The 24335-nt window shown below is 32.4% G+C and overlaps 1 protein-coding gene across 5 annotated transcripts in view; it reads left to right on the plus strand.

Moving 5' to 3' along the window:
* The window catches only part of Sec15 (exocyst complex component Sec15), a 151912-nt gene extending 128757 nt beyond the window's left edge, over positions 1-23155 (plus strand). For 4 of the 5 annotated variants that reach the window (XM_035354487.2, XM_035354489.2, XM_035354488.2 and 1 more), the window contains exons 19-20: positions 416-528; positions 14175-23155. In XM_035354487.2, the coding sequence (XP_035210378.2) occupies positions 416-528; positions 14175-14301 (240 nt within the window). In that variant the 3' untranslated portion in view covers positions 14302-23155. Of the gene's footprint in view, positions 1-415; positions 529-14174 lie in introns of those variants that run through there. The other variant, XR_015042585.1, reaches the window with a different exon arrangement.
* Positions 23156-24335: the final 1180 nt, after the last annotated feature.

Genomic DNA, 24335 nt, shown 5'->3' on the forward strand with positions numbered 1-24335 from the left:
CATCATTTGAAACAATTTTATAGCTAGGAGCGTATGTCTGTGAGCAGTCATTGCAAAAATAAAGGCACGATATGGACTTTTGCAGGCCTAGTGTCTATTCATTGTGTTGTGCATGATATATATTCATGATATATATATATATATATATATATATATATATATATGCAAGAGAGATGTAATCTGTTTGAAATTCATCAACAATAAAGAAAAATTATATATCTTTAATTCATTAGAATCATTATGTAGATTTTCACAAATAATAATTACCTAAATCATTAAGGAAAATATTCATGTTTACTTGAGAAGTAAAAATCACATGATAAGTATGCATCTAAATTATTTTTATTTTGTCTTAATTGATGCATCAAATTAATTCTAATAATTTAATAATATGATGTGCATTTTTCTCTTACAGTTATTAGATTTGTTTACTGAGTGGGACTGGTCAAATTATTTTCGAGAATATGGCCAAGAAACAAGTAAATATTTGAGGGTAAATCCACATACAGCTATAATTTTATTAGAAAAGTGAGTACATTTATTTTACTTGATCCACTTACATCATTTCAGGCAACAAATGTTTTTTAGGAATGTTGTACTGAATCACAATGAATGTAGATATTTTCTGTAAGAATATATAAACTTATCATCTTTATTGCAACAATGTATATTCAGCTTACGCTTTTTTTCGTTAACTTTCTTTTTAAAAACTATTTTTAAGAAATATCAATATTGTTATATCTAAAACTTTTGTCTTTTGTTTTAATACTTTTTAACTTTAAACTTTGGACTTTGATTCAAGGTGCCGGACAAAATACTTAAAAATAAATAAATAAATAAATAAATAAATAAATAAATAAATAAATAAAAACAAAAATCAAATAATTCAAAACAAAATCTATTTCATATTATTCATATGTCATTTCAGCGTTCTTATAAATATTCGTATAGTAAATCTATCAATCAATCAAATCAATCAATCGTATATCATATCTATCAATCAATCGTATAGTGGTATAGTACAATTTAACTTATAGGTTTGCGTTGAGTAACCTATGTAAAAGGAAGTAACAATAACTCCAATTTCAATTAAACTCCACGTTTCTTAAAAGCCTTCCGGCTCAAACAAATGGAGGGACATGACAGACCACAGTAAATTATAAATACACAAATGCAATTAAATTTTAAACACACATTTATTAAATTCTTGACTATTTTATATAATTAAATAATGGATAACTGATCAGTAATACATATTTTTCTAAGCCAAAATAACACATAATACTACACCAAATTACAGCTTACATTAATTAAGATTAACATTGTTTTTTTTTTCAAATTAATTAGGTGTAACAAAACCTAATCCTCCAAATAACAGGTTCTTATTAATTAGAAAGTAACGTTTTCCTAGCTCACAAAATTCAGTAGGTGAAAACAAATTTTAATCCTCCGTTAAACTGCACATTAACTCAATCAACTTCCCGTTTTCGAAGTTCCACTGAAGATAAGAGAAGGAGGTCGAAACTGGAGACAAAAGACCAAAGCAGACCTCAGGCGATGATGACTTTCCATATTTCCATCTTTTCGAAAGCAAAATAGATACTCCAGCACGAACGAGCAGTTCAGACTATTCCACAAATGGGAAAAGAAACCTCAGCGACGAAATTGAAAATAATAGGCCGCAAGAATTGCCGCTGTCAACATGACGAGCAACCCGCACTGTCTCGGACCCTCCGTACCCAGAAATCTCGGAGATAAAAACTTAACTATACACCGCGGTCGACCACCGAAGAACCGCCGCGTTTTTCCTCCGCTCCATCTCAGCATCTCACTGACCGCGGCCGGCCCCGTAGGGGCTGTCGTCAAAGTAGCAAACCCGCTAGGGCTCAAAAAAAAAAAAAAAAAAAAAAAAAAAAAAAAAAAACAACTGCTAATCGACTTCTCTAAAAAAAAATCTCTTTTTCAGTCCAAAAGCTCTCCTTTTTTCGTGCAACAGCTTAAGGAACCTCGGTTTACACTCTCCAAGAAACTGCTCAAAATTACTATTGGTTCAAACAACACTAAAATTAAAAATTTAGCCAATCTTAAGGAAACTTGGAATCCCTTTCGCCAACTAGAAGAAAGGTAATAAATCGCCACTGAAATTCTCAGAAATTCAGAACTTTCTACAAGAAGACAGACCCTTTCTTTCCCACGCAACAGAAGAATGTTTCCAACCTATAACTCTGTCAAAAAATTGCCGCCCCTTAGAACTATTCGCCTCTGAACGAGAAAAACACGTGTTTTCAACCCCCGCGAAAAAAGGGGAAAATGCAGCTGGACAGTGACCTCTAACCTCCAAAGAAGCCTACTCGTGAGAAACGGAAATACAACCGCGCCCTTTTAACGGTAACACATATTCAGCCAAACTTAAAGGAGCTTTGCCGTAAAGTTTAACAATATTAAATATTATATATTAATTTAAAATAAGCTCAATACAAATTCATTAAACACAGTAAACTAATATAATAACTAAGAATACAATATGCACAGTAAAATAACACGCAATAATTATACACAACAAAAATACATAAGAATTTTCCATAACAATATTGCTTAGCAGTAATAAACTAAAATTATGCAATATTTTGTGTTTCATTATATGAGTTGCAAGAATTATTTTTAATGAACGAAGCAATAAAAAATGAACTTTATAAAAATAATAAAATAAGTGTACAGTTTAAATAAACAAATTATACCATAGCTGGGATACTTTATGGTTTGGAAACTTAATAACACTAATAGTGCAATTATTTGTACATACAATACTGACACAACAACCTTGGTAAATTTGAGGATTTTTTTAATATGAAAGAATGACATAATTTCATTATTCAGTTCAATTGCAACAGTTTACTTATTATATACTTTAACATTATTTAATATATATTTTACATTCTAATTAGATATTTATTCCAAAAAATTAATCAATAAATCTACTTACAAGGTAGTTTTTTATTTCTTTTGTTTTGGAAGATTTCATGGTTTAATAATGAATTTAATACAGTTCTTCCCTTTAGCAAATTTGCAGCAAAATAGTAAATTTCTAAATAAATTTTACCACCATGTCATCCACTGTTGGCAACTAGCGTATATTTTTAAATTGAGTTTTGGAGGAAAAATATTATGATTTATCTATAAAAACCATTAAAACTTGGGATATAACAAAAAAAGAATGTGTACACAAATGGTCACATTTCTTGACTGAAGAATCATTATAAGCATGGTTGCCAGAGTTTGGTACGTTATGAAATTCGGTGACTTCTACTAAGGTGGTTACTAATACACAAGTACCTGAATATTTATAACAATAACAAGTTATTTACGTTATACAATACTTTGAGCAATATTTATGAATATTTTATTATTGATATTTTCATGAATTATTGAGAATTACATTGTTTATAAATTTTTCATTTGGCATAAGATAAAAAAATGTATTGCAATTTTATAAATGCATTAAAGATTTTATAGCCAAAGAATGACAACAGCTTTTAACAACAGCCTGTCACAAGGCTGCATGAATGATTAATGTTTTCATATTGTACTGTATTGTAATGCAAAGCACAGAAAGACAAGCTTGTTGATGCTTCTGATGTAATTATAGCAATAAATATCCCTTTTCAATTCAAAATATTTTCTTCCTAGGTTTATGCACAATTTTCAAATTTTTTAAGCTTTTCTGAAATGTCTAATGAGACTCTTTTTCTGCAAAATGATGCTCAGGCTCCATAGTAGACTCTTATCTGTATGCAGTAAATATTTCAAGAGGCATTTCAGTTTTAGAATTATGATTTCTGAAACTGCTACTTTGTTCTCCCATTTAGGGCCACTCATAAAACTGAATCTTGAAATTTTTTCATTTTATTAACACACATAAAGTTTCATTTCACCAAAGAAATCTATGTTTCTACTATTCCATATTTATGAGTACAGTAAGTAAAATATTATTTTGTTATGTTTGCTCTTCACTGTTTGTTCTTATTCTATTGCTGTTAGCAAAAGGTTTTCTAGATTCTCTGTAGTTGCTATTATAAATTCATAGTCCACTGTTTGAAGATCTTCTTCTAAGATATAAATATAAAACCCAGGGAAAGAAGTGATAGAAATTCATAATTGCAGTGGAAAGAAATATGTATACTTAATGCTGATGTAGAATGTTATTTGAAAATGTTTAAAAATTCAAAATGTAATTATTTAATTTAGTCTTCACAAAATGTAATTTTAGTGATTTTAAATATCAAGCTATTTATTGCTTAGTTGTCTCAACATCTAAATATTTATAAGTACTTACAAATTAGTGCTATCACCTCCGTAGAAGCTGCCAAATTTTCAGAATGTGCAAAACTGTGACAATAATAGTCTTTATTTCTGAGAAACAGTATTGCCATTTTCACCAGCTACCCCCTTTTTTTGCTGCTTTTGTATTTTAATGACTTTTACAGAAAAATCATAATAATATTTGTCTTAAATTTAAATTTAAAATATGTATGTATGATTTGCTTACAGCTGAAAAAACTTCAGTAAAATTTCTGCAGAAATATAGCATTTTACTGCATAAAATCACAAAAAGAAACAATTGCTCAAAGTGAAAAGAATTTTTCCTTAAAGTGATTGCTACAAAATTTCCACCAAAATAAATGAAATAAACAACAAAAAAAAAAAAAAAAAAAAAAAGTATTTCTAAGTACGACTGATTTTTTTCTTTGCTTATGCCGTAATTCGAGATATATAGGTAGTAATACCGGTTTTTAATGAAAAGTTTCTTGCCACCACAAGTTCACATTGGTGTGTTTAATCATATTTTGTCAAACGATTTTTGGCATTTGAAAAGAATTTTCTTTTTCATTTGGCTTTAGTTATTGTGTGTTAGAATACTGTCTTGTGAAATTTGTAAAAAAAAAAAAAATATATATATATATATATATATATATAATTATCATTAAGAACAAGGTGTCTGAAATGGAACTATCATGATACCAGATTAGAAAAATCATTTACTTCCAGTTTTATTGCAAAAAGGCAGCTACAGAATGTTACCAAATCATGCGTATAGCTTTAGGTACTAATGTTGTATCATATGACATTGTGAAGGTTTGGTACTGGAAGTTCAAAAACAAGAACTATGACATTCAAGAAGCAGGATGCTCTGGCCGGCCTACTGATGATGGTAAAGCCTGCATGTGAAAACCCGTGGAAGAAGATCACTATGTAACCACTTGAGAGCTCGCTAAGTAGTTAGATGTAAGTGTCATTTCCGTTAGTTGCACTATGCATTGGATAAACTTGGCGGACAAGTTCAGTCACTGGGTGCCACATGAGCTGACTCAAGCAAAGAAGGACAGATGTGTTCGGGCCTGCACTAACCTGCTCGAATATCAACGCAAGGACAAAATTCGGGATTGGATCATCACTTGTGATAAAAAATGGATTTACTTCAACAACTCGGGCTAAAAAGGGGGTTGATCTGCAACCAGGGAGCCCGTGTGCAGCGTCACAAAGCGCAAGTTGACTAATGGAAAGTCACGCTTTATAACTGGTGGGATTGCTGTGGTATTATGCTCAAAGAATATCTGAGCAAAGGTAAAACCATCAATAATAAAGTGTACAGAGCGATGTGATGCTGCTATCAAGGAAAATCGTTGAATTGAGTTCCGGTGCAAAAAGGTAATGTTCCAACAAGATAATGCAAGACCACCTCTGTCTGCATTCACCGGCTGTACTCTGTATGGAATCTTTTACAACACCCAATATATAGGGTGGTGTTATGTTATTCAATCCCATATAACACCATAAGGGATCGAATAACATAATGTATATGTTATTCATTACATTGAAATGTAATGAATACATTACATATGGGAATGGTAATGCGTTCATTACATAATGGATGTAATGAATTCATTACATTATATAAATGGATGTGATTTACATAATGGATGTAATCACATCCATTTACACAATGGTTTATGGGATCGTTTATCACAAATGATCGAATGGGATCTTTTACCACACCCACCATATAGTCCAACATTGCTCCTTCGGATTTCTACCTTTTTTCACATCTGCTGCTACATTCTGCACAAGACATCCAAAATGGAGTTGATCTGTTTTTGGACTCACTGCAAGCAAGTTTCTGGACCAAACGCTTTGAAAAAGTACCAAAACATTGGCAGAAATTTATAGACCTGGGTGGTGATTAACATAACATAACATTACATTAGTAGCACTTCCTTCTTGTGAAAAGAAGGAAAAGAGTTTAGGCAATGTTGCCCATTGCTTTTCTGCCATTTGATCATTTAAATCAAAGGTTTTAAATGGTAACTCCCGTGAAAGGTAAATAATAAATAAATAGATAAGATCTCAAACTGACGCCAAATATATAGTATCAGCAAAATATCCCATCTCTAAATTCAGGGTGTCGGTTAAATCGTGAAAACTTCCCAATTGGATGAAGAGCCGATTCAATCCCTCCCAAACCACCAAACGCAAACTCTTGACCAAACAAGGGTGTGATAGTGAGTCTAAAATAAAATTTTAAAAAATAAAAATAAATAAGTAAAAATAAATAAATAAATAAATAAATAAATTAAGAAGGGCAGAGATGCTTTCTCAAGCCAAATGGCCAGGTGGTGTATAAAGATTTGATATCTATTTCCAAATTATATTCCAAAATGCAGCTATGAGAGGGAAATCCCTGCACAGTTTCTTTTAAAAAAAAAAAAAAAGAAAAAAGAACTCGCAGAGCGTCTCAATGCTTGTTTCTTGTGGTTTCAAATTCATCTTACCCATAGGTGTTTAGTATACATCAGAAACCCTATTATGCCAGAGAGCCCTTTGTATAGAAGGGCTTGATCAAAGCTAATGTAGGGAAACCCAAGGAATTTGTTTCTAGGGACAGAAAACACTGGACATCGTCCCAGGAAATGAAAAGGTGTTTCCTCTTCTTCTCCACAAGCTGGGCAGAGAGGAGTTTCAAAAAGACCACATTTGTGGAGATGCTTGGCCAGATAAGCATGTCCGGTAACAATTTGAATTACCTGGCGTAAGTTAGTTCTACTGAGGTGTATGAGTTTACCTGATAAGTTAAGTGTACTGAGTACCAATTTAGAATGAGCACAGTCTGGTAGTTTAGGCCATATAACATCATGTTTGTTCTTTATCCAGCTTCTTACTTCTTTTTTAACAGTTTGATAATTGACTGGGTAAAATGGTTCTGGACCAGACATGGGTAGTTGCGAAGCATCTTTAGCTACTTTATCGGCTAGTTCATTTTCAACAAAATCACAATGACCTTGGACCCAGACTAAACTAATGGTGTTATGGGCCTGAGCCAGAGAATTGAGATCTTGAGTACAGTTCAAAATACAGTTTTGTAACTTGACATGATTAGCCAGGGCAAGGATAGCTGATTGGCTGTCAGAGTGAATATATATATTCTTATCATTGGCTGTCAGAGAGAATATATATATTCTTATCAACTGTATTTTTAGCTAAGAGCTCTCTGGCGACCATATTGATCGCCAGAACCTCGGCTTGGAAAACAGTTGTTAGTTTACCAAGGTATAGATGAAATCTAATGAAATCTTCTCCAGATCCCTTGGTTCTTATAATAGCTCCAGCTCAGTGAACTTGGATTTTGATCCATCTGTGTAACATTCAATTTATCCTGTTGGAATTAGGTCAATTAGAGATTCTATCTTATTCCTTTTTGGTGTATAAGTTGAGAATAGTTTATCTGGAACTATTGTTTTAATAATTGCATCTTTGAGCATATAGATTATAGGAATCTCATTGCCCAAGTCCAGGCATATGTCAATGTGGCTTTCATGACCGAAACCTGTCCTTTGTCACCATGTGCCAATTGCTTCTCCGCTCAAGAATAATTTCAAGGTTGGAATTTGCAATAAAAATTCTAATGCGGCAGTAGGGGTACTGTTTAAAGCCCCACTAATGCATAGGCAAGCAAGTCTTTGCACCTTCTGTAAAATGTTTAAATATGTGCTTTTGTTAATAACATTGATCCAGACCACGCATCCGTAAGAAAACATTGGCCAGACTATGGCAGTATAAATCCATAGAGTAGATTTTGGGATAAGGCCCCATTGTTTACCAACGATTTGCCTGCAAAGTACTAGTACATTTGTGGCTGTTTGTGCCTTTTCTTTTATATTGGTGATCCATGCGAATTTACTGTCCAGGTAACATCCTAGGTATTTAACACATTCCTTACGTCTGATAATCTGGTTACCCAGATATAAATCTGCCAGTTTCCATTTCCTTTTCCACATGAAAATTATTACCTCAGATTTTTCAGCAGAGAAAGATAGGCCATTTGTTTCCCCCCAGTGTGAAACTTTATTCAAGATTTGCTGTGCTTGATTGTGTAGGGTTCCAATATCGAAATCCTGTAGTAACACAATAACGTCATCTGCATAAGCCTATGACATGCCAGGTTCCTCCCGTAGAAGTATTAAGAGTGAGTCGAATACCAGGTTCCCCAGGAACAGAGAAAGAATACCACCCTGTGGACACCCTTTAGTAATATCTCTCTTTATTTCACAGTCAGTGAGATTAACGCAGATATTCCTGTTTTTAATCATAAAGATGACCCATCTAGTTATCATAAAGTGAATATGACTTCCAATAAGGGCCTTATGTATTTTTGTGAAACTGATGTTCCTACAATATCCAATAGAATCCCAATGGCAAAGTGTCCATCTATAATTGTTTTTTCTATTCTCCACACCAAATGGTGTAGGGCCGACTCGGTGGAGAAGCCAGGCCTAAAATCGTGTTGGTCTAAGCCAAAAGTATGGTTCATATTATTATCTGACTGGAGGTGCTAGAAAATCAATCGCTCCAACAGCTTGAGCTGGAAGGATGTTAGTGTAATCATTCTAAATGAGTTTGGTTTCTCATATGTATCTTTTCCTGGTTTGGGAAGAAACACACCTCGTGAAGTTCTCTTCACCTTAGGAACATATCCTAAAACCAAACTGGATTCGAATATGTCTACGAGAATGTGGCCAAAAATATCCCAGCCTTTCTGAAGCAGAATTGGGTAAATACCATCGTTCCCTGGAGATTTAAAGGGAAGAAATACATCTAAGGCTGCTTTAGCCTTTTCAAAGTTCACTATTGTCTTAGCAAAATCCAAATCTAAGGGATTATGAAGTATTTCCAGTGAATTTTCCTGGGGGTCAGGGGTAACACTTGTGTCCCCCAGATGAAAATTCAACATGGTTGAAAGTGTATCCAAAGGGTTTATAGTATAACTGCCATCTGGTCGCATAACCGATGAGAGTTGAGACTCCTGAGATCTCTTAAGAATCTTATGTACTCTGGCAGTCTCATGGTAGGACAGAATATCTGTGCAGAAGGATCTCCATGAGTTGTATTTAGTTTTCCTGGTTTCACTTTTAAATTTCCTTTGTAGAATTTTGAATTTAGACCAGTTAACTTCAGATTTATTTCTGACTCTAAAACTTGAAGGTTAATGACATTAGAAACCAGGAAGTCCTTATAAAAGTCCCAATTTGTGTTTTTAATGTTTCTGAAATATTCAGCTGGAATTTCATCTCTAATACAAAATTGTATAAGGCGGTGGTCTGAAAGTGAGGGATTGTCACTTACATGCCGATTCTCAATAAGGTTATAAATATCAGAAGAAGTTGTATGAGGTCAATGACTTCTTTTCTTCTGTTGACAAAGGTGGGGCGATTTCCCCTGTTTACCCAAGTTAGGTTGGTACTCATTATAAGTTCCATGAGTTTTTCTCCTCTAGGATTCGTATCAGAAGTGCCCCATGATAGGTGGTGAGCGTTAACATCACCACCAATAATCATAGGAATATTGTTTATTTCACAGAAACTCACAAGATCTATAAATTCTTGCGAAATGTTAAGGTCATAAGCCATGTAAACTGAGAAAAACAAATGTTTCCTCTCAGTGAACTGTTTATGTCCTTAGTTAAAATAGCAGTAAGTCCTCTGAGGTAAATTGAGATAATTTCATAGCCTTTATATTTTTAGAAATGTAAATGCTAGTTCTAGGTCTTTTATTAGGTCCCTCTGATGAAAAGAAGTGTGCATTCATGGGCCTACCAAGGATCTTACGCTTGTACACCCAAGGTTCTTGAATTAAGGCAACAAAAGTGCCTTGCTTACCAAATTGAGCAGCTAAATTGTATAGTTGCTCTGCTATGTTGCAGGTTTAGCTGACTAACCTTAACCATTAAAACAAGTTAAATGAGAGATAAGAACTTACCCTGAAGGATTTTAGGAGAGACTTAGTTAAAAGCAGCATCCTTAACCCACGATTTCAAAGGAAGTAGTGACAGGGGAAAACTATTCAAATGTCTTCCCCAGAGCCTCCAGAGAAAGCTCTGGTTCCGACTCCTTTTCGGTCTCCCCTTCTTTCATCAACTGTTTCCTTGGAGGATCCTTGGGCGGAGGAATTAATTTCTCCTGTTGTCTTGGTTCCTTCAGCTGTACAGAGCCACGGGCACCACAAAAAAGTTTGAAATTCTGGTCCTCCAGGTAATCCATGAGCTCAGGTTCCACTCTCAGCACCAGAGTGTTACCTCCGTCTCCAGGGATGACTGCCTTGATGGCGATCTTCTTAACATCCAGGCCCTTGTTACAGGCATCAAGGAGCTTGATGTTATCTTTTGGTGACCTGTTACCAGGAAACCAAGCGAAAAACCTCTTCATGGGGGGTTTGTCCCCGGGAGCCATGGCGTGATAACCGGGATGGTTTTCTTCAGGGCCAGGTAGATCATTGATTAAAGTCTTTAGGACGTCCACAGTCTCCTGGTCCTCACATGCAATGTTGAGGCCATTTGGCTGCAAGACTGTCTTGTGGACCCTGCAGGTGGTGATGGAGCCGTCGATAATTCGGTCATCAATTATAGAAGTGATGAAGTCCAAATCCGCCGATGTTATGTTTCTGGAGTCATCCTTGCAGACGACCCGCAGAGTAATTGCCTTCCTCACAGCTTGACTATAAAGCGGTCGTTTCTTGAGGACCATTGCCAAGGTGTCACCAGCAATGCGTTCTCTCTTACGAGACTCTTCATTGCTTGGATGGCTCTCCCTCACCAGTTTTGAGGTCGCTCCAGAGGTCCCAGTTTTATCTGTTTTCTCTCTCGCTCCCTTCTGCCCGGAGATCGAGATCCCTTCCATGGCCCTCTCCAGCTGTTTCCGCTCCTTCTGGCATTGTCTTTTTTCTCTTCTTTTATTTACAACCTCCGTCATTGGTGACTGGTCATCTGCTTGCGCATCTGACACAGAACTTCTGACAGAGGAGTCAGTATCCATCCCCACTGGGTTCAAGGTGTGCGTGTCCGAAGGCAGATTCACCCCTTCACCAGTGGTTCTGGTTTCTGTAGTCCTGAAGAGAAGAGCGTCCGCACCCCAGGGCGCATTCACTCCCTTAGAAAAAGCTAGAGTGGTTAAAGTGGGGTTTTCAGAGGATGTGTTTTTATCTGATTCTATATTGCTAACATCCATATTGCTATTTGATTGAAAAAAGGGGTAGAAAAATTCCTTCAGATTTTCTAAGAGCCAGTTTGGACGGGCTACCCCTGGATTCAGTGAGTCAGTGGTCTGATGAGCAGTGACCTCAGAAGAGCCCCTGCTCTGCCATGCAGGACCCCACCCAGGCACCTCCTGGAACTACAAGGCAGGCGAGATTATACACCAGCTGATAGAGCATCCAGGACATGCTGGTTAGGCTGCCCTGGGCTCCTGTACTATCTGGCAGCCTGAGACGCAAAACTAAGTTTTTCTCCTGTATCCTCTACATGGCTGCTTCCTCCAAGACTCCTCCTCTCCAGATCAAAGGTCCTTGGAATTTCAAATCCTCCCAACAATCACCGGTTTTCCCAGGGAGGAGAGGTCCCTTGGGTCGTCATAAGATTATTCATCATCAGACCAAACCTCACCCCACTAAACCCCGGTATGCCACAGGACTTTGTGGCATTTACCCATTTAGCACCACCCAGGGAGCACGTATGACTTAAGGATAATCTGGTCTACCAAATATACACAAATATCTGATACAAATACCAGATAACAGATAAATAAGTAATTTCTTTTTGCAATTTTAAATCATCATTTTATTTCATCTATGAAAAATTGCCAAATGGTGCTAAGTTGGCTTCGCTAATATATGATTACCTACTTGTTTGTATAAAGCCAAATTATTGGTATACTTTATATATGTGATGGTTTAATGCTTAAAATATGCCTAATTATTAAGTTATTATAACCACCACCTTACTTCAGAATGTAACAAAAGCATTTCGCGTTCGTTGCCCATCTCTTGGCATAAAATCGCAAATATTCTTCAATTTAAAGCTCAGCTTTTAATAAAATTTAACAATTTTAACAGCTTGATTCAAAATGTTTTTCAGGTTTTCAGGATTGTTTTGGCTACTAAAGCATCTCAATGAATGGAACAGTGAATAAATTAAGTTTCAGGTGCGACTTTCTTTATTTGAGAAATAACACTGGAATGTTTTCCTGTTAAAGCCCGAGCTCCGTCACTGCCTACGGCAATGCACTTATTCCAAGGAATATCATTCTCAGAGATAAATTGTCAATTACTTTGAAAATTTCATTTGCAGTTGCTCAATCATGAAATACTCTTCAGTAATTCGTTTATGTTCTTCAAAAGATATGTAAACTAATAATTGAACAAAGTTCTTTATAACAGTCCTTTCACCCAATTCCAATGCAAAATACTTGCTGTGTTTTATTTTTTGAATAGGTGTCTCTTTTATGAAATTTTCTATTTCATGAATTCATCGAGCTACTGTATCATTTGATAACGGATTATTATTAAGCTCGTTAGCCACCTTTTCATTGAATAATGTTAAAATGATAGCTTTAGCTGCTGGTAATAAAGGTTGTCTCCAATAATGTGAGCCTGCTCAGTCTTAATAATTCTTAGACTTACTAGGTAACTAGCTTTCAAAGTTTTTTCGCTTGAAGTAACAAAAACTTCATTTCTTGTTTACTATTTTTTGTATTCCAATTATTTCCTCTTAAAATATTCTTAAAATTTATCCTTTACATTGGCATGCTTAGATTTAAGATGTCATTTAAGAAATGATGGTTTCATACTTTGATTTAAAAATAGTTCACCGCAAACAACACATTGAGGTTGAGGGCCTATTTCATCTCCCTTACAAGTAAACCCAAATGATACTCGTAAATAACTTTCATTATATTTTCCATAAACAATTTTTCTTTCTTTCTTTCTTTCTTTTTTTTTTTTTTTTTTTTCCCGATATTCTTAGTGATAGTAGATTATCTTGGATCTATCACCTGTGAATCATCACTTTTCTGCCTAGTCTATCCTAGCCATTTTTCTATTTTAGAAATCTAAGTTTGTTTTATTATTTTTTCACAAATATTTAAATGTGCGGTATATTACAAGTTCTTCAAAAACAACCGAAGATATTCTCAAATCGCATGGAAAAGTAAGGAATATAAAGCAACAAGAAGACAAAACACCTACTGTTAGAAACAGCAAATTCACGTTAAAAAAAAAAAATGATTCTAATTGAATATAGAGCAGTATGAGTGAGCAAATGATGGTGACATAAAGGGTAGATATCAGGACAACCCTGGTAGACATGTTAATATATCCATCAACTCTTAAATTAATGAGATACTATTATCTTTTCATATGAATTTATTTTTATTTCCTATTAAATACAACATCCATTTCTAATCCTGTTTTTAAAAACATCATTTATGACAAATTTTGTTATGTCTATGTCTAAAAGAATATATTTGAAAATGAAAACCGATTATTTTGCTACAAGTTTGCTAAGTGTAAGAGTGGCTGTAGACCTTGAACAAAGCTCAGATTGCATAAATTTACCAGTTTTAGAGAAAAATCTTAAAATGGGCTGTTGGGTTATATATTTTTGAATTTAATAGTTAAAAATAGTTTCTTTGCCTGCCTCCTATTTTCCCCTTGTGTACCACCAGTTGAGAATCGCTGGTGTAAGGTATAATCATGTGTGATTTAGAAGTTCAGCATTATGTTATAATAGAAATAAAAAGTAAATATTCATTTAAAGAAATTCACATTTTTAAAAAATAATTTCATTGTTTTAGAATAAAAGAAGCTGACAAAAAGAAAAATCTCTTCTCAGCCCTGAAGAAAAATGAGAGAGATAAAAAGAAGCTTTTAGACACTGTATTAAAGCAACTGCGGCAGTTGACAACAAATGGAGCTTTATAGTATTTTCTGTAAAGTGAAGTTAAATCTAGGACTATATTTTTAAATCTTGTGTGCTTAGAATTTTGTCATTTTATTATCAAAGAGCACATGAAAATGCTAATATATACTCAAATGTAAAAGGTCTATTTTTGTCTTATCTTGTACATTTTATTTAAACCTGTCAGAAGGGGAAAAAGTGTTAATATGTTTAAAAATTATATATGTAACAGTAATATTTTTCCCATTAAATTATTATCAATATATTTTGTAATGTTAGGGAATTTTGTTATCTGTATGTAATTTTATGTAAAATTTCAGATGGAATATATATGTGTGTTATAGTTTATTTGTTTGTTTTTGTGAATATAAATAATCATAGTGACTTTTTTCTCTATCAGTTTCATACTTTTGTGTACAGTATATTATTTTGAATAATTTGAGCAGTGTTGTTAATTCCAGTGATAAGAATGGGGCTCAAATTTTGCATATTAGTATAAATTTTGATTTTTTTAAACATATTTTAAGAACAGTAGTAATGATATAGAAGATGTTTTTTAGGTATTCCGAAACTGATAAAAGGATACTTTTTTACTAAAAAATATACTTTTGTAAAATAATGATTATATCTAAAATAATATCCAACCTTTTTTGCTTATGATATAGTTGGTGCTAAATTAGTGATCTCAGAATTCTGTTTCTTGTTCATAAAGTGTTCTTGTAACTTGTGTGGTAATTTTGTCACAGTTCTTGTATTGCTAGATCTTGAAAAAATTAGACTTATATTCATTATTTGTAATGGATTAATTTGTATGAAAACAAAAATTGTTTATTATACTTGATAAATAAAAAAAAAATATTTCTTATATTTGCATTTCTATTTTATAATTTAAAAAAAATATTGTTATTATTTTTAAAATTGTACTTAAATGAGATAAACAAAAGTTTTATTCTGTTCCATTTCAAAGAAATTCACATATTTAGAAGCTTGAGCTAATGATTATGTATATTTTGCTTTTCTTTTGTCCATTATCTCACACCAGATATTCTGGTTAAGTTCCAGAATACTTGTTCTATTACATAAATATTAATTTTTTATGTTCTATTACATTTTCTACTAATAACATGATTAACAGATACAGTGAAACTTTGGTTCATGAATTTAATTCATTTTTGAAGACAGTTCATGACCTTAATCTTCGTAAATCAAAACAACTTTATTTTAGAAGTTAATGTAGATTAATTCATTCCTAATTGATTGTTTAGAAAAGAATACTTTGTACATAAGTTTTTATTGCAAAAACAATAGAATTTGTTTAATACACATATAAAGAATATTAATGCAATACTTAATATATAAAAAAAAGGAAAGTTTCCCGTACTAACACATAGAAATAAATGAAGCATTTTACTGATCTGTCAAAGAAAAACTGATAGCATATGCAAAGCGGGAAAGGAAAAAAAGGTGGAAATTTGACTGTTTAAAAGGGAATTCTTTTCCATAAACATATAAGGTAACTACTGTCTTTGGGTGTCTTTTTTTTTAATCATTTTTTAATACTTTTGTCTCCTACTCAATAATCACTGGCCTTTTCTCCCATTAAAATCTGAGAAATGTGATGCTTTAAAATATTTCTAAATTAAGACATGACCATTGTCATCACAAATATTTATGCTATGGCCTTACTACTGGTTTATCAGGTTTTTAATATTGATAACATTCTGCAGTGTTTTACATCTCATCCTATTGGGCATAAATTTTGTGCATCAAATAAATAAAAGCATTCTCCCTTCATTTTACTGAAGGCATTTATTCCACAATCGCCTTTTATTGCTGCCTCAGAAGCTGTTCAAGTTCTTCCATGCTAATTTCATTTTTGTGGTCTTGCAACTCTTCCACATCTCCATTTTTAACTTCCAAGCCCAATTTTCGAATTTTTTGCTTAAATTTAAAATACCATCGATAAGGAAAACTGTCTCAATGTCAGGGCACTCAAAGTCTCTGCCTGGAACATTATTTGGCCACAATAGCCGAATTCATAGTCTTGTTAGTCAAAGTCACTTGCTGTCAGGCTTTGTCTGTGTGACTTAAACTGTGAATAATATTTAAAGGATGTTTCCAGAAGGCAGAGTATTAATTCTGTATCAGAGATTAAAGTAGAATGTATATATTTATATATTCTTCTTACATTATATAAAATAATTGCAAGGTAAAAAATATGTTGGAAGCGTTTTTATTCTGTATATGCATGTGTAAAAGTGCTCCTTCTCCCCTTCCCCCAAAAAGCAATAACAACAATAAATATGTTTGAAATGAAGGATTATTTTATATGGAAGAAATTAATGGTACTTAGTATTAATGTCTGTAAATAAGTTTTAGTGATTATTTTATGTAGAGTTGCAATTGTTAATTATTTCATGTCACTTTTAATATGTTTAATAACTTGTTTGCTGTTGATTATTTTGAGAATTAAAAATCTGAAACTCTGGCTGTTATACTAAAGTCTGAAGCTTTCTTTTTAAATTATTAGCAGAGCTTTACAAATATGGAAACAACCTAATCAAATTAAATGGTCTGTCTAGGTAATGAAAATATCCAGATAAGACTCCCCCTCTCTAGTCTAAATAATAATTCTCCAAAATTCAATCAAGGAAATTTTATTGTGTTATTTGTTGTGCTTTATCTGAGCAAAGATCATGGTGTTTAAAAGGCTAAAATATTTGTTTTTTATTTTCATTAAATACAAAATGGAAGATGCTTGGTTTAAAACTTAGCAGTGAAATTATTTTTCATTCCCAATAGGGTTGTTATTGATCCCCCTTGGGAGTCAGTGCGATTTGAAAGAGAATCAATAGCCAAAAATGCAATGGTAATAGAATGACATATAATGGTAATAGAATGCAATGGTAATAGAATGATATATTAAAAATTTATTGATTACAGAAAATTGTTTATTGATAAAAAGTTATATCATGCTGTATACTAAAATTATTTAATATATTTTATAAACTAATACTATTTTTTGAGTATATAAATTTTTCATGTAATAACTGCAATATTAAAATTTACAACACAGGAAAACACAATATATATACCTGGTGATCAAAAAGTCAGTATAAATTTGAAAACTTAATAAATCACGGAATAATGTAGATAGAGAGGTAAAAATTGACACACATACTTAGAATGACATGGGGTTTTATTAGAAAAGCAATAATTAGCATAACAAATTAAGCCAAAGCAAAGATGATGTTCTTTACAGGAAATGCTCAATATGTTCAACATCATTCCTTAACAATAGCTGTAGTCAAGGAATAATGTTGTGAACAGCACTGTAAAGCATGTCCGGAGTTATGGTGAGGCATTGGCATCGGATGTTGTCTTTCAGCACCCCTAGAGATGTCGGTCGATCATGATACACTTGCGACTTCGGGTAACCCCAAAGCCAATAATCGCACGGACAGAGGTCTGGGGACCTGGGAGGCCAAGCATGACGAAAGTGGCAGCTGAGCACAGGAACATCACCAAACGACGCGCAAGAGATCTTTCACGTGTCTAGCAATATGGGGTGGAGTGCCATCCTGCATAAAAACGTACGTTCCAGCAGTTGTTTATCAGCCAGGCTGGGGACGATGCGATTCTGTAACATATCAGCGTACCTCTCACCCGTCATGGTAGCAGTTACAAAACCAGAATCACGCATTTCCTCGAAGAAAAAAGGCCCGATAACAGTAATCTGTCAGACATTTTTTAACTTTTTTTTTTTTTTTGATTCTAATAAAACCCCATGTCATTCTAAGTATGTGTGTCAATTTTTACCTCTCTATCTACATTATTCCATGATTTATTAAGTTTTCAAATTTATACTGACTTTTTGATCACCCGGTACATTTGTATAGTACAGTCAAAAGTCATTAATTCGGACTCATCGGGACTTCGGCGATTCCGGATTATAGATCATCAGTTTAAATCTCATAAGACGGCATGCAGAAATTCTAAAATTAAAAATATGAAACCGTAATTTATGAAATAAAGAACAATTATGATCTAAAGGGTATCAAAATTTACAAAAAAAAAGCTTAATATTTATTTGTTTACTTTATTAATAAACATTTCTTTTAATGTAAGTTGTTTAAGTTGCTTCGTTTTATGCGATAATACTTTCTCTTTAATTCTATAAACAGACATAATTTCTTGTTCAGTTACAAAGTTCCGCTGTTCAAGTCTCGTAATTGCTGTGCCGAGAATACCGACTAACTTGTCAATAGAAATTTTTTCGTTTTCACTAACCTCTCTGTCACCTTCTTCATGTCTGTATCCAATTTTTTGCAGCAATTTCACTTTTTGTTTGATGGACATCGAAACATACTTTCGTTTTGTAGATCCTTTGGGAGCTCCAGCATCGGAAATTCTATTTGACATAATCAAAAGTTCAAGTTTACTTTTATAAAATTGCTCTTACAGTCTGCAAAAAATAATAAGCCGGATCCAATTCGAAGATTAAGGAACAACGCAATCATCAACATTAACTGAAATAGATAATTAGATAATTTTAGCTTATACCGTCCGTTATACATAAAACGCGCACGTGAAAACGTATTCTGCGCTTGCGCACACGCATATGTGCAGTCATAAAGGTCTTATGCGCACGCGTAAACGCCTATGCGCATGTGTCAACGCGGCGCATGCGCAGAAAGTTTTTAGCTTTGAGGTCCGGATTATGGGTGTTCGAATTAGCGACTTTTGACTGTATCACAAATTTTTATTTTTAAACAAAATTATCACGTTGTTATTTCTGCATAGTATGCTGCTGGAAAATTAATCAATTATAGAACAAAAATAAGAAATTTAGAACCAAATGCACAAAATAATAAAGAAATGAAATTCAGTACAAGGAAAATCAAAAATTCCCAATAAATATTATAATATCACAAATATAGTATTATAGTAATAAATATTATAGCATGTATATAATTGAGCATAAAATCGAATAAACCATTTTTTCAAAACCTTATGGATACTTTTAACATAACTGTTATCTTTTAGTTATTTATTTTAAAATATTTATATTGTAATTTGGTTGTATGTTATATATTATAGAGAAAAATGCAAGGTGGTCAATGAAGAAAATCATTCCTTTAAAGGGGTTCTGTATAAGAAAACAATTGGAAATCTCTGGCGTAAATGCTTAACCCTTTGTTACATCACGTCCACTCTAGTAGACAAAAGTTAAAATTTTTTTACTCTTCTGTAAATGCCTTAACAGATTCCATTCCTGTGTTTATTCATTCTTATATAATTAAGACTGTCAACTTTCAATCATAGATGACAGTATAGCATCACTAAGTAAAGCATTGTTATTTGGAAAATGGCTGCTACTTCTGTTTCCAGATTAGTAAGATTTCTCATAATAAACATTATATAATATCGATTAAACTTTCTTATACTGTCATTTTTTATTCATAATTAGTAATTTTAGACATATTATTTTAAATGCGAGTTTGAAAAAATTGTTGAGAAGGTAATTTTATTGAAATAAGGGGGCATTTTTCTTTTGTCCACTACAGTAGATGTCATGAATACAAGCTAAGTTTACTCTCTCTTCTGTAATGGACATCATGAACTAAATCTAATGTTTTTTTATGACATTAGGACAGGAGGAATTTTCCGAAAATTCTAAGTTTCAAACGAGGGGGAGGGGAGGTTCTTGGCTGCAACAATTTATTTTAAATAGTTAATTTGATTTATGTATGCTACAAATTAATTAGATAATAAAACAAAGTTATATCTAATTTAGGTCACATTTTATTAGAAATCTGCAACAGAAAATGTTTTTGACTGAAGATGAAATTGAGAAGATCATGAATGAGGATATTCCTTTTAGCAGTGATGATGATCCTCCATGATGACTCTGATGATGAGCCAGAAAATAAAGAAACAGAAATTTCACTTCTAAAATCACCTGCGCATAATAAGAAATCTTGTTTGCAGGAGGAAAGGCAAGTTCCTTAGTAATGGGTAGATAAAGATCTTCCTCAAAACTCTGCCGAAAAGAGTGAATTGAACCCAAAGGTATTGCTTGTCAAGCCAAAACACAACTGCAAATGTTTAAAATTGTGTTTGGCAAGGAATTTTTAGAACGTTTGACATTTGAATTCAATACATACAGGTTACAAAATTGTAGCAAAATGAATTCAATCACAATTAATGAAATGGAGGTATTTTGGGAGATCTGTTACCTTTTAGAAGATGGTATTGGTCACTGCAAACATGGCAGGAAATGATTTTAAAATGCAATGACTGTAAATTGTTGTGAAGAGATTTGTATGCATGTATATTCATGCTGTACACTGTAGTGGACAAACTATAACAATTATTTGAAACGAAATTTGAATTTTTTTTTTTTTTTTTTTTTTTTTTTTTTTTTTTTTTTTTTTTTTGTTATTACTAAGGTTATTTTAAGTGGAAAAAATACAAACAGTTTCATTTAACTTCTCTAGATTATTTGTATGCAACAAAGGGTTAACACATGTCTGTTTCAAATAAAAACATGGAATTTAGTTTTACATACAAAATTTAAAACTAAACAGGTATTCTCTTTATTTTAACTGGGTAAAAATTAAATAAAAATACATGTTGCATATTTCTGTGTAATTAAAATTAAGCTGATCATGATAGTGAAATATGTTTTTTTGAAAATTGAAACACTTTGTGGCCACTTAGTGACTCATGGAGTAGACCTACAAAATGTTATGCAAGTGCTCTTTTAATATTTATAAGCTATTTATTTAGCAAATGATATATGATGGCATGTTAGCTAAGCTCATGCACTAAACAAACAGTGTGTGATATGTTATAGATATGTAATGGCTTATTATTAAATTAACTAAAAAGAATGGGCAGGCTGGCTCAAGCACAGGAAATTATGGGCAAATATTAATAAAAAGATGCATACCTCTGTATATAGTATTGAGTATGACTTCACGCTGAAGTTATATCTAGAAAACGACATTCAACAAATGACCACATCTGTGAGACAGTGTGCATGATACAACATAACTGTACTAGATATTCTAGCAAATTCCTCTTGTATTCTTCTTTTGTAGCAGTGAAATATAATAAACTTCAGTCTTAATTTGACCTCACAATAAGAAATCATATAAGATCAAGTGATCTTGCAGGCCATGTAGTATCACTGCTCCTTGAAATAACATTGCCAAACAATAACCATACAGCTGCAATCAGTATTCATGCTGTCTGTGTTGCTGTCTTCATCTTGGTGCAGACATTTGTTCTAATTTGTTATGTTCAACGTGTAGAGGTATGCTTTGACTGCAAAAGTATAATCCATTATCCATGAATTCTTAATGACAAGCTGTTGTGAAGAGCATATGTATGCCACTCAGTGTTACCAACCTATCTGGAGGGCCAATAATATTATTCAAAATTTCCTGTTCTTCTCAGCCAGCATGTATATGTTATTAATTGGCTTATTATAAATAATTTTTAACTGAATGTGTCACACATATTCATCTACATTAACTGAATTGCTTCATAAATATATAAGTATACATAAAATAAAATCCTAACATTAATTTGTAGTAGTGCCTTAAACATTATTTAATTTGGTTATTTCCCCTTTCTATTCTAAAACAAGTAATATGCTTATAATAAATCTTTCTAGATTGTCTTATTATCCTTGCATAACAATCAAACTGATTAATTTCAAGCAAGCTACTGTTTTAAGAATATAAAGAGGGGATAACCAAGTTGAATAGTAGATTGAAAGAGCTGTTACAAATAAAAGTTAGGATTTTTTTTTTTTTTTTTTTTTTTAACATATTCTTTATCAGGACCAGATTCAGAAATGTATGTATTCATGTATATGCATGTATATAAATAAAAAATTGCAAAACAATTCTGTTGAAAATAAAAGAATTATACGTATGCATGTGTGTATACACACATACATACATTTCTCAGTCTGGTCCCGATAACAGAAGAATACCTCTTTATCTTATATATAATATTATAATTACTTCTAAAGAATAAAGGTTTTAATTTTAAGTAACTTTAAATTCGTTTTTTACGAATAGAGAATATTTGTTAAGTAATATTATAATCGCATATAATTTTTAATGTTATTTAATTAATCAAATAAATTAACAGCAAACTTAAATTTAGATAGTTTTGTAAGAAAAGTGTTATGAATAACTGATATTCTGCTATAAATAAATTTTCTAAAAAAAGAAGCATGGAAGTCTGATACTATTTAGTTGATATACAAAAAGGAAAAGGCTAATATTTCAAGTTATTGTACTTTTGCATGTTTGTGATTTATAATTATGTCGTATTGGGACTTGTTACCTTTATGAAATAAACAATTGTATTAAAGATAGTATGTCTGAAAAATCTAGATTTTTCAGTTCTAAACCCGAATCATAAAAGAGATAAAATATTTAAAAATTTAATATTCGTTATATGTATCTGCATGTAGTGTAATAATATTACTATACATGCATTGATGTGAGAAATAAGTTTTAAATAGCTTGAATCAAGAAAAATGTCTCATTGGCAAACTTATATGATGATATAAATCATATTTTTAACTTTTTGAAAGTGGGAGGGGTAGGCTGGTAATTTCAGTTTGTAAATTTTAGTGTTTTATATATGAAATTAACATAATGAAACAATATTCTTCTATATTATTTGAAATCTGTTATAAAATAATATTTGTAATTTTAAAGAAAACCTAAGTTTTAGGCGTAAGTAATTTATGATTATAGTACTGTATTTTATTACTGAATGATTGTTGTCAATACATATTTATAATGTATACAGCTTCCAAAGCAGTTTTAAATAAAATATTTGCTATGATATAGTATTTTTGATATTTGGTTCACTTTACTACAATATATGATATTTTTCAAATCTTTACGTACCCAAAAATAATGCTATTCCATAAAATATCCAATCAATGTAATCCATTTTTGCAGGGAATGTGTGAAATACATACCTAATTAGCATTATACTATCCAAAGTGATCAAATAGTTTCTTGTGTGCAAATCAAAGCATTAGGTCATCTGACAGTGAGTCATGCATTTTGTGCAAAGTGAGTGTTTATGATACAGGGATTTATTTCAGTGGGTAAAGACATAAATAAGTCATTATGATTCTGAAGTATCAGAGAAGTGATAAATCATCGGTCATTTAGAAATAGAGTAGATGATCACTGAAGCAGTGACGTGTGAATATTTCAAGACAGTCTCCACGATATGGAAACAGTTCCTGTTGTAGCTTGGACAAGGCCATAAATAAATAACAACTGCATAACAAATGAATAACATTCCTGTTATGATGGGGAAATAATTGCCCATCATAATAGGAAGTCTACTGCTTGGAATTTAAGTTTAGAGCTTGCAGTCATCTCTAGAACAGCTGGATTATGCTAAACTTTATATAGAAGGCTTAACGAGAAAGGTCTTTACGCCAGGAAGCCAAAAGTGCATATTTAACTGTTTTTTACAACAAAAGAGGGATCACTTTTATTGCCATATAGAACATTAGAACTGGACTGAAAACCAGCCATCCCATGTTCTCTTTGCTGATGAGTTGAGGTTTAATTTGACAGCTGATTCTAAACGCGTTTACATCTGGAGGGAGTCAGAAACATGAAATCTTTCTTTGAACATCATGAAATAAGAAATTGTTTATTTTATTGATGATTATATGGTGTATGCACAGAATTTCATTATTAATGATCAATTCATTAAAAATTATATTTTTAATTGTCTGCTGTGTTGTGTGTCGCTGCTGCTCATCCTGGAGTTTTTTGAATAGATATAAAAATTAATTCTTGCATATTTTTTCATGTCTCTGGTAAATGTGCTGGTAAATTTCTGAGTGAACTTATTTCGAGTTAACTGTGGTATTTTTATTTAGCTCATGTAGAGATTACTGTCCATCAAGTGTTTTTAAAGTGACATGAAAATTAATTCTTAACGCATATAAAGGCTTTGCTAGTTGATGTGCCATTTGTATTTAGTTTGCTTAGAA

The sequence above is a fragment of the Stegodyphus dumicola genome, chromosome 8, assembly GCF_044657685.1.
Source record: "Stegodyphus dumicola isolate Sdum_Otavi_A_Nest chromosome 8, ASM4465768v1".
Lineage (NCBI taxonomy): Eukaryota > Metazoa > Arthropoda > Arachnida > Araneae > Eresidae > Stegodyphus > Stegodyphus dumicola.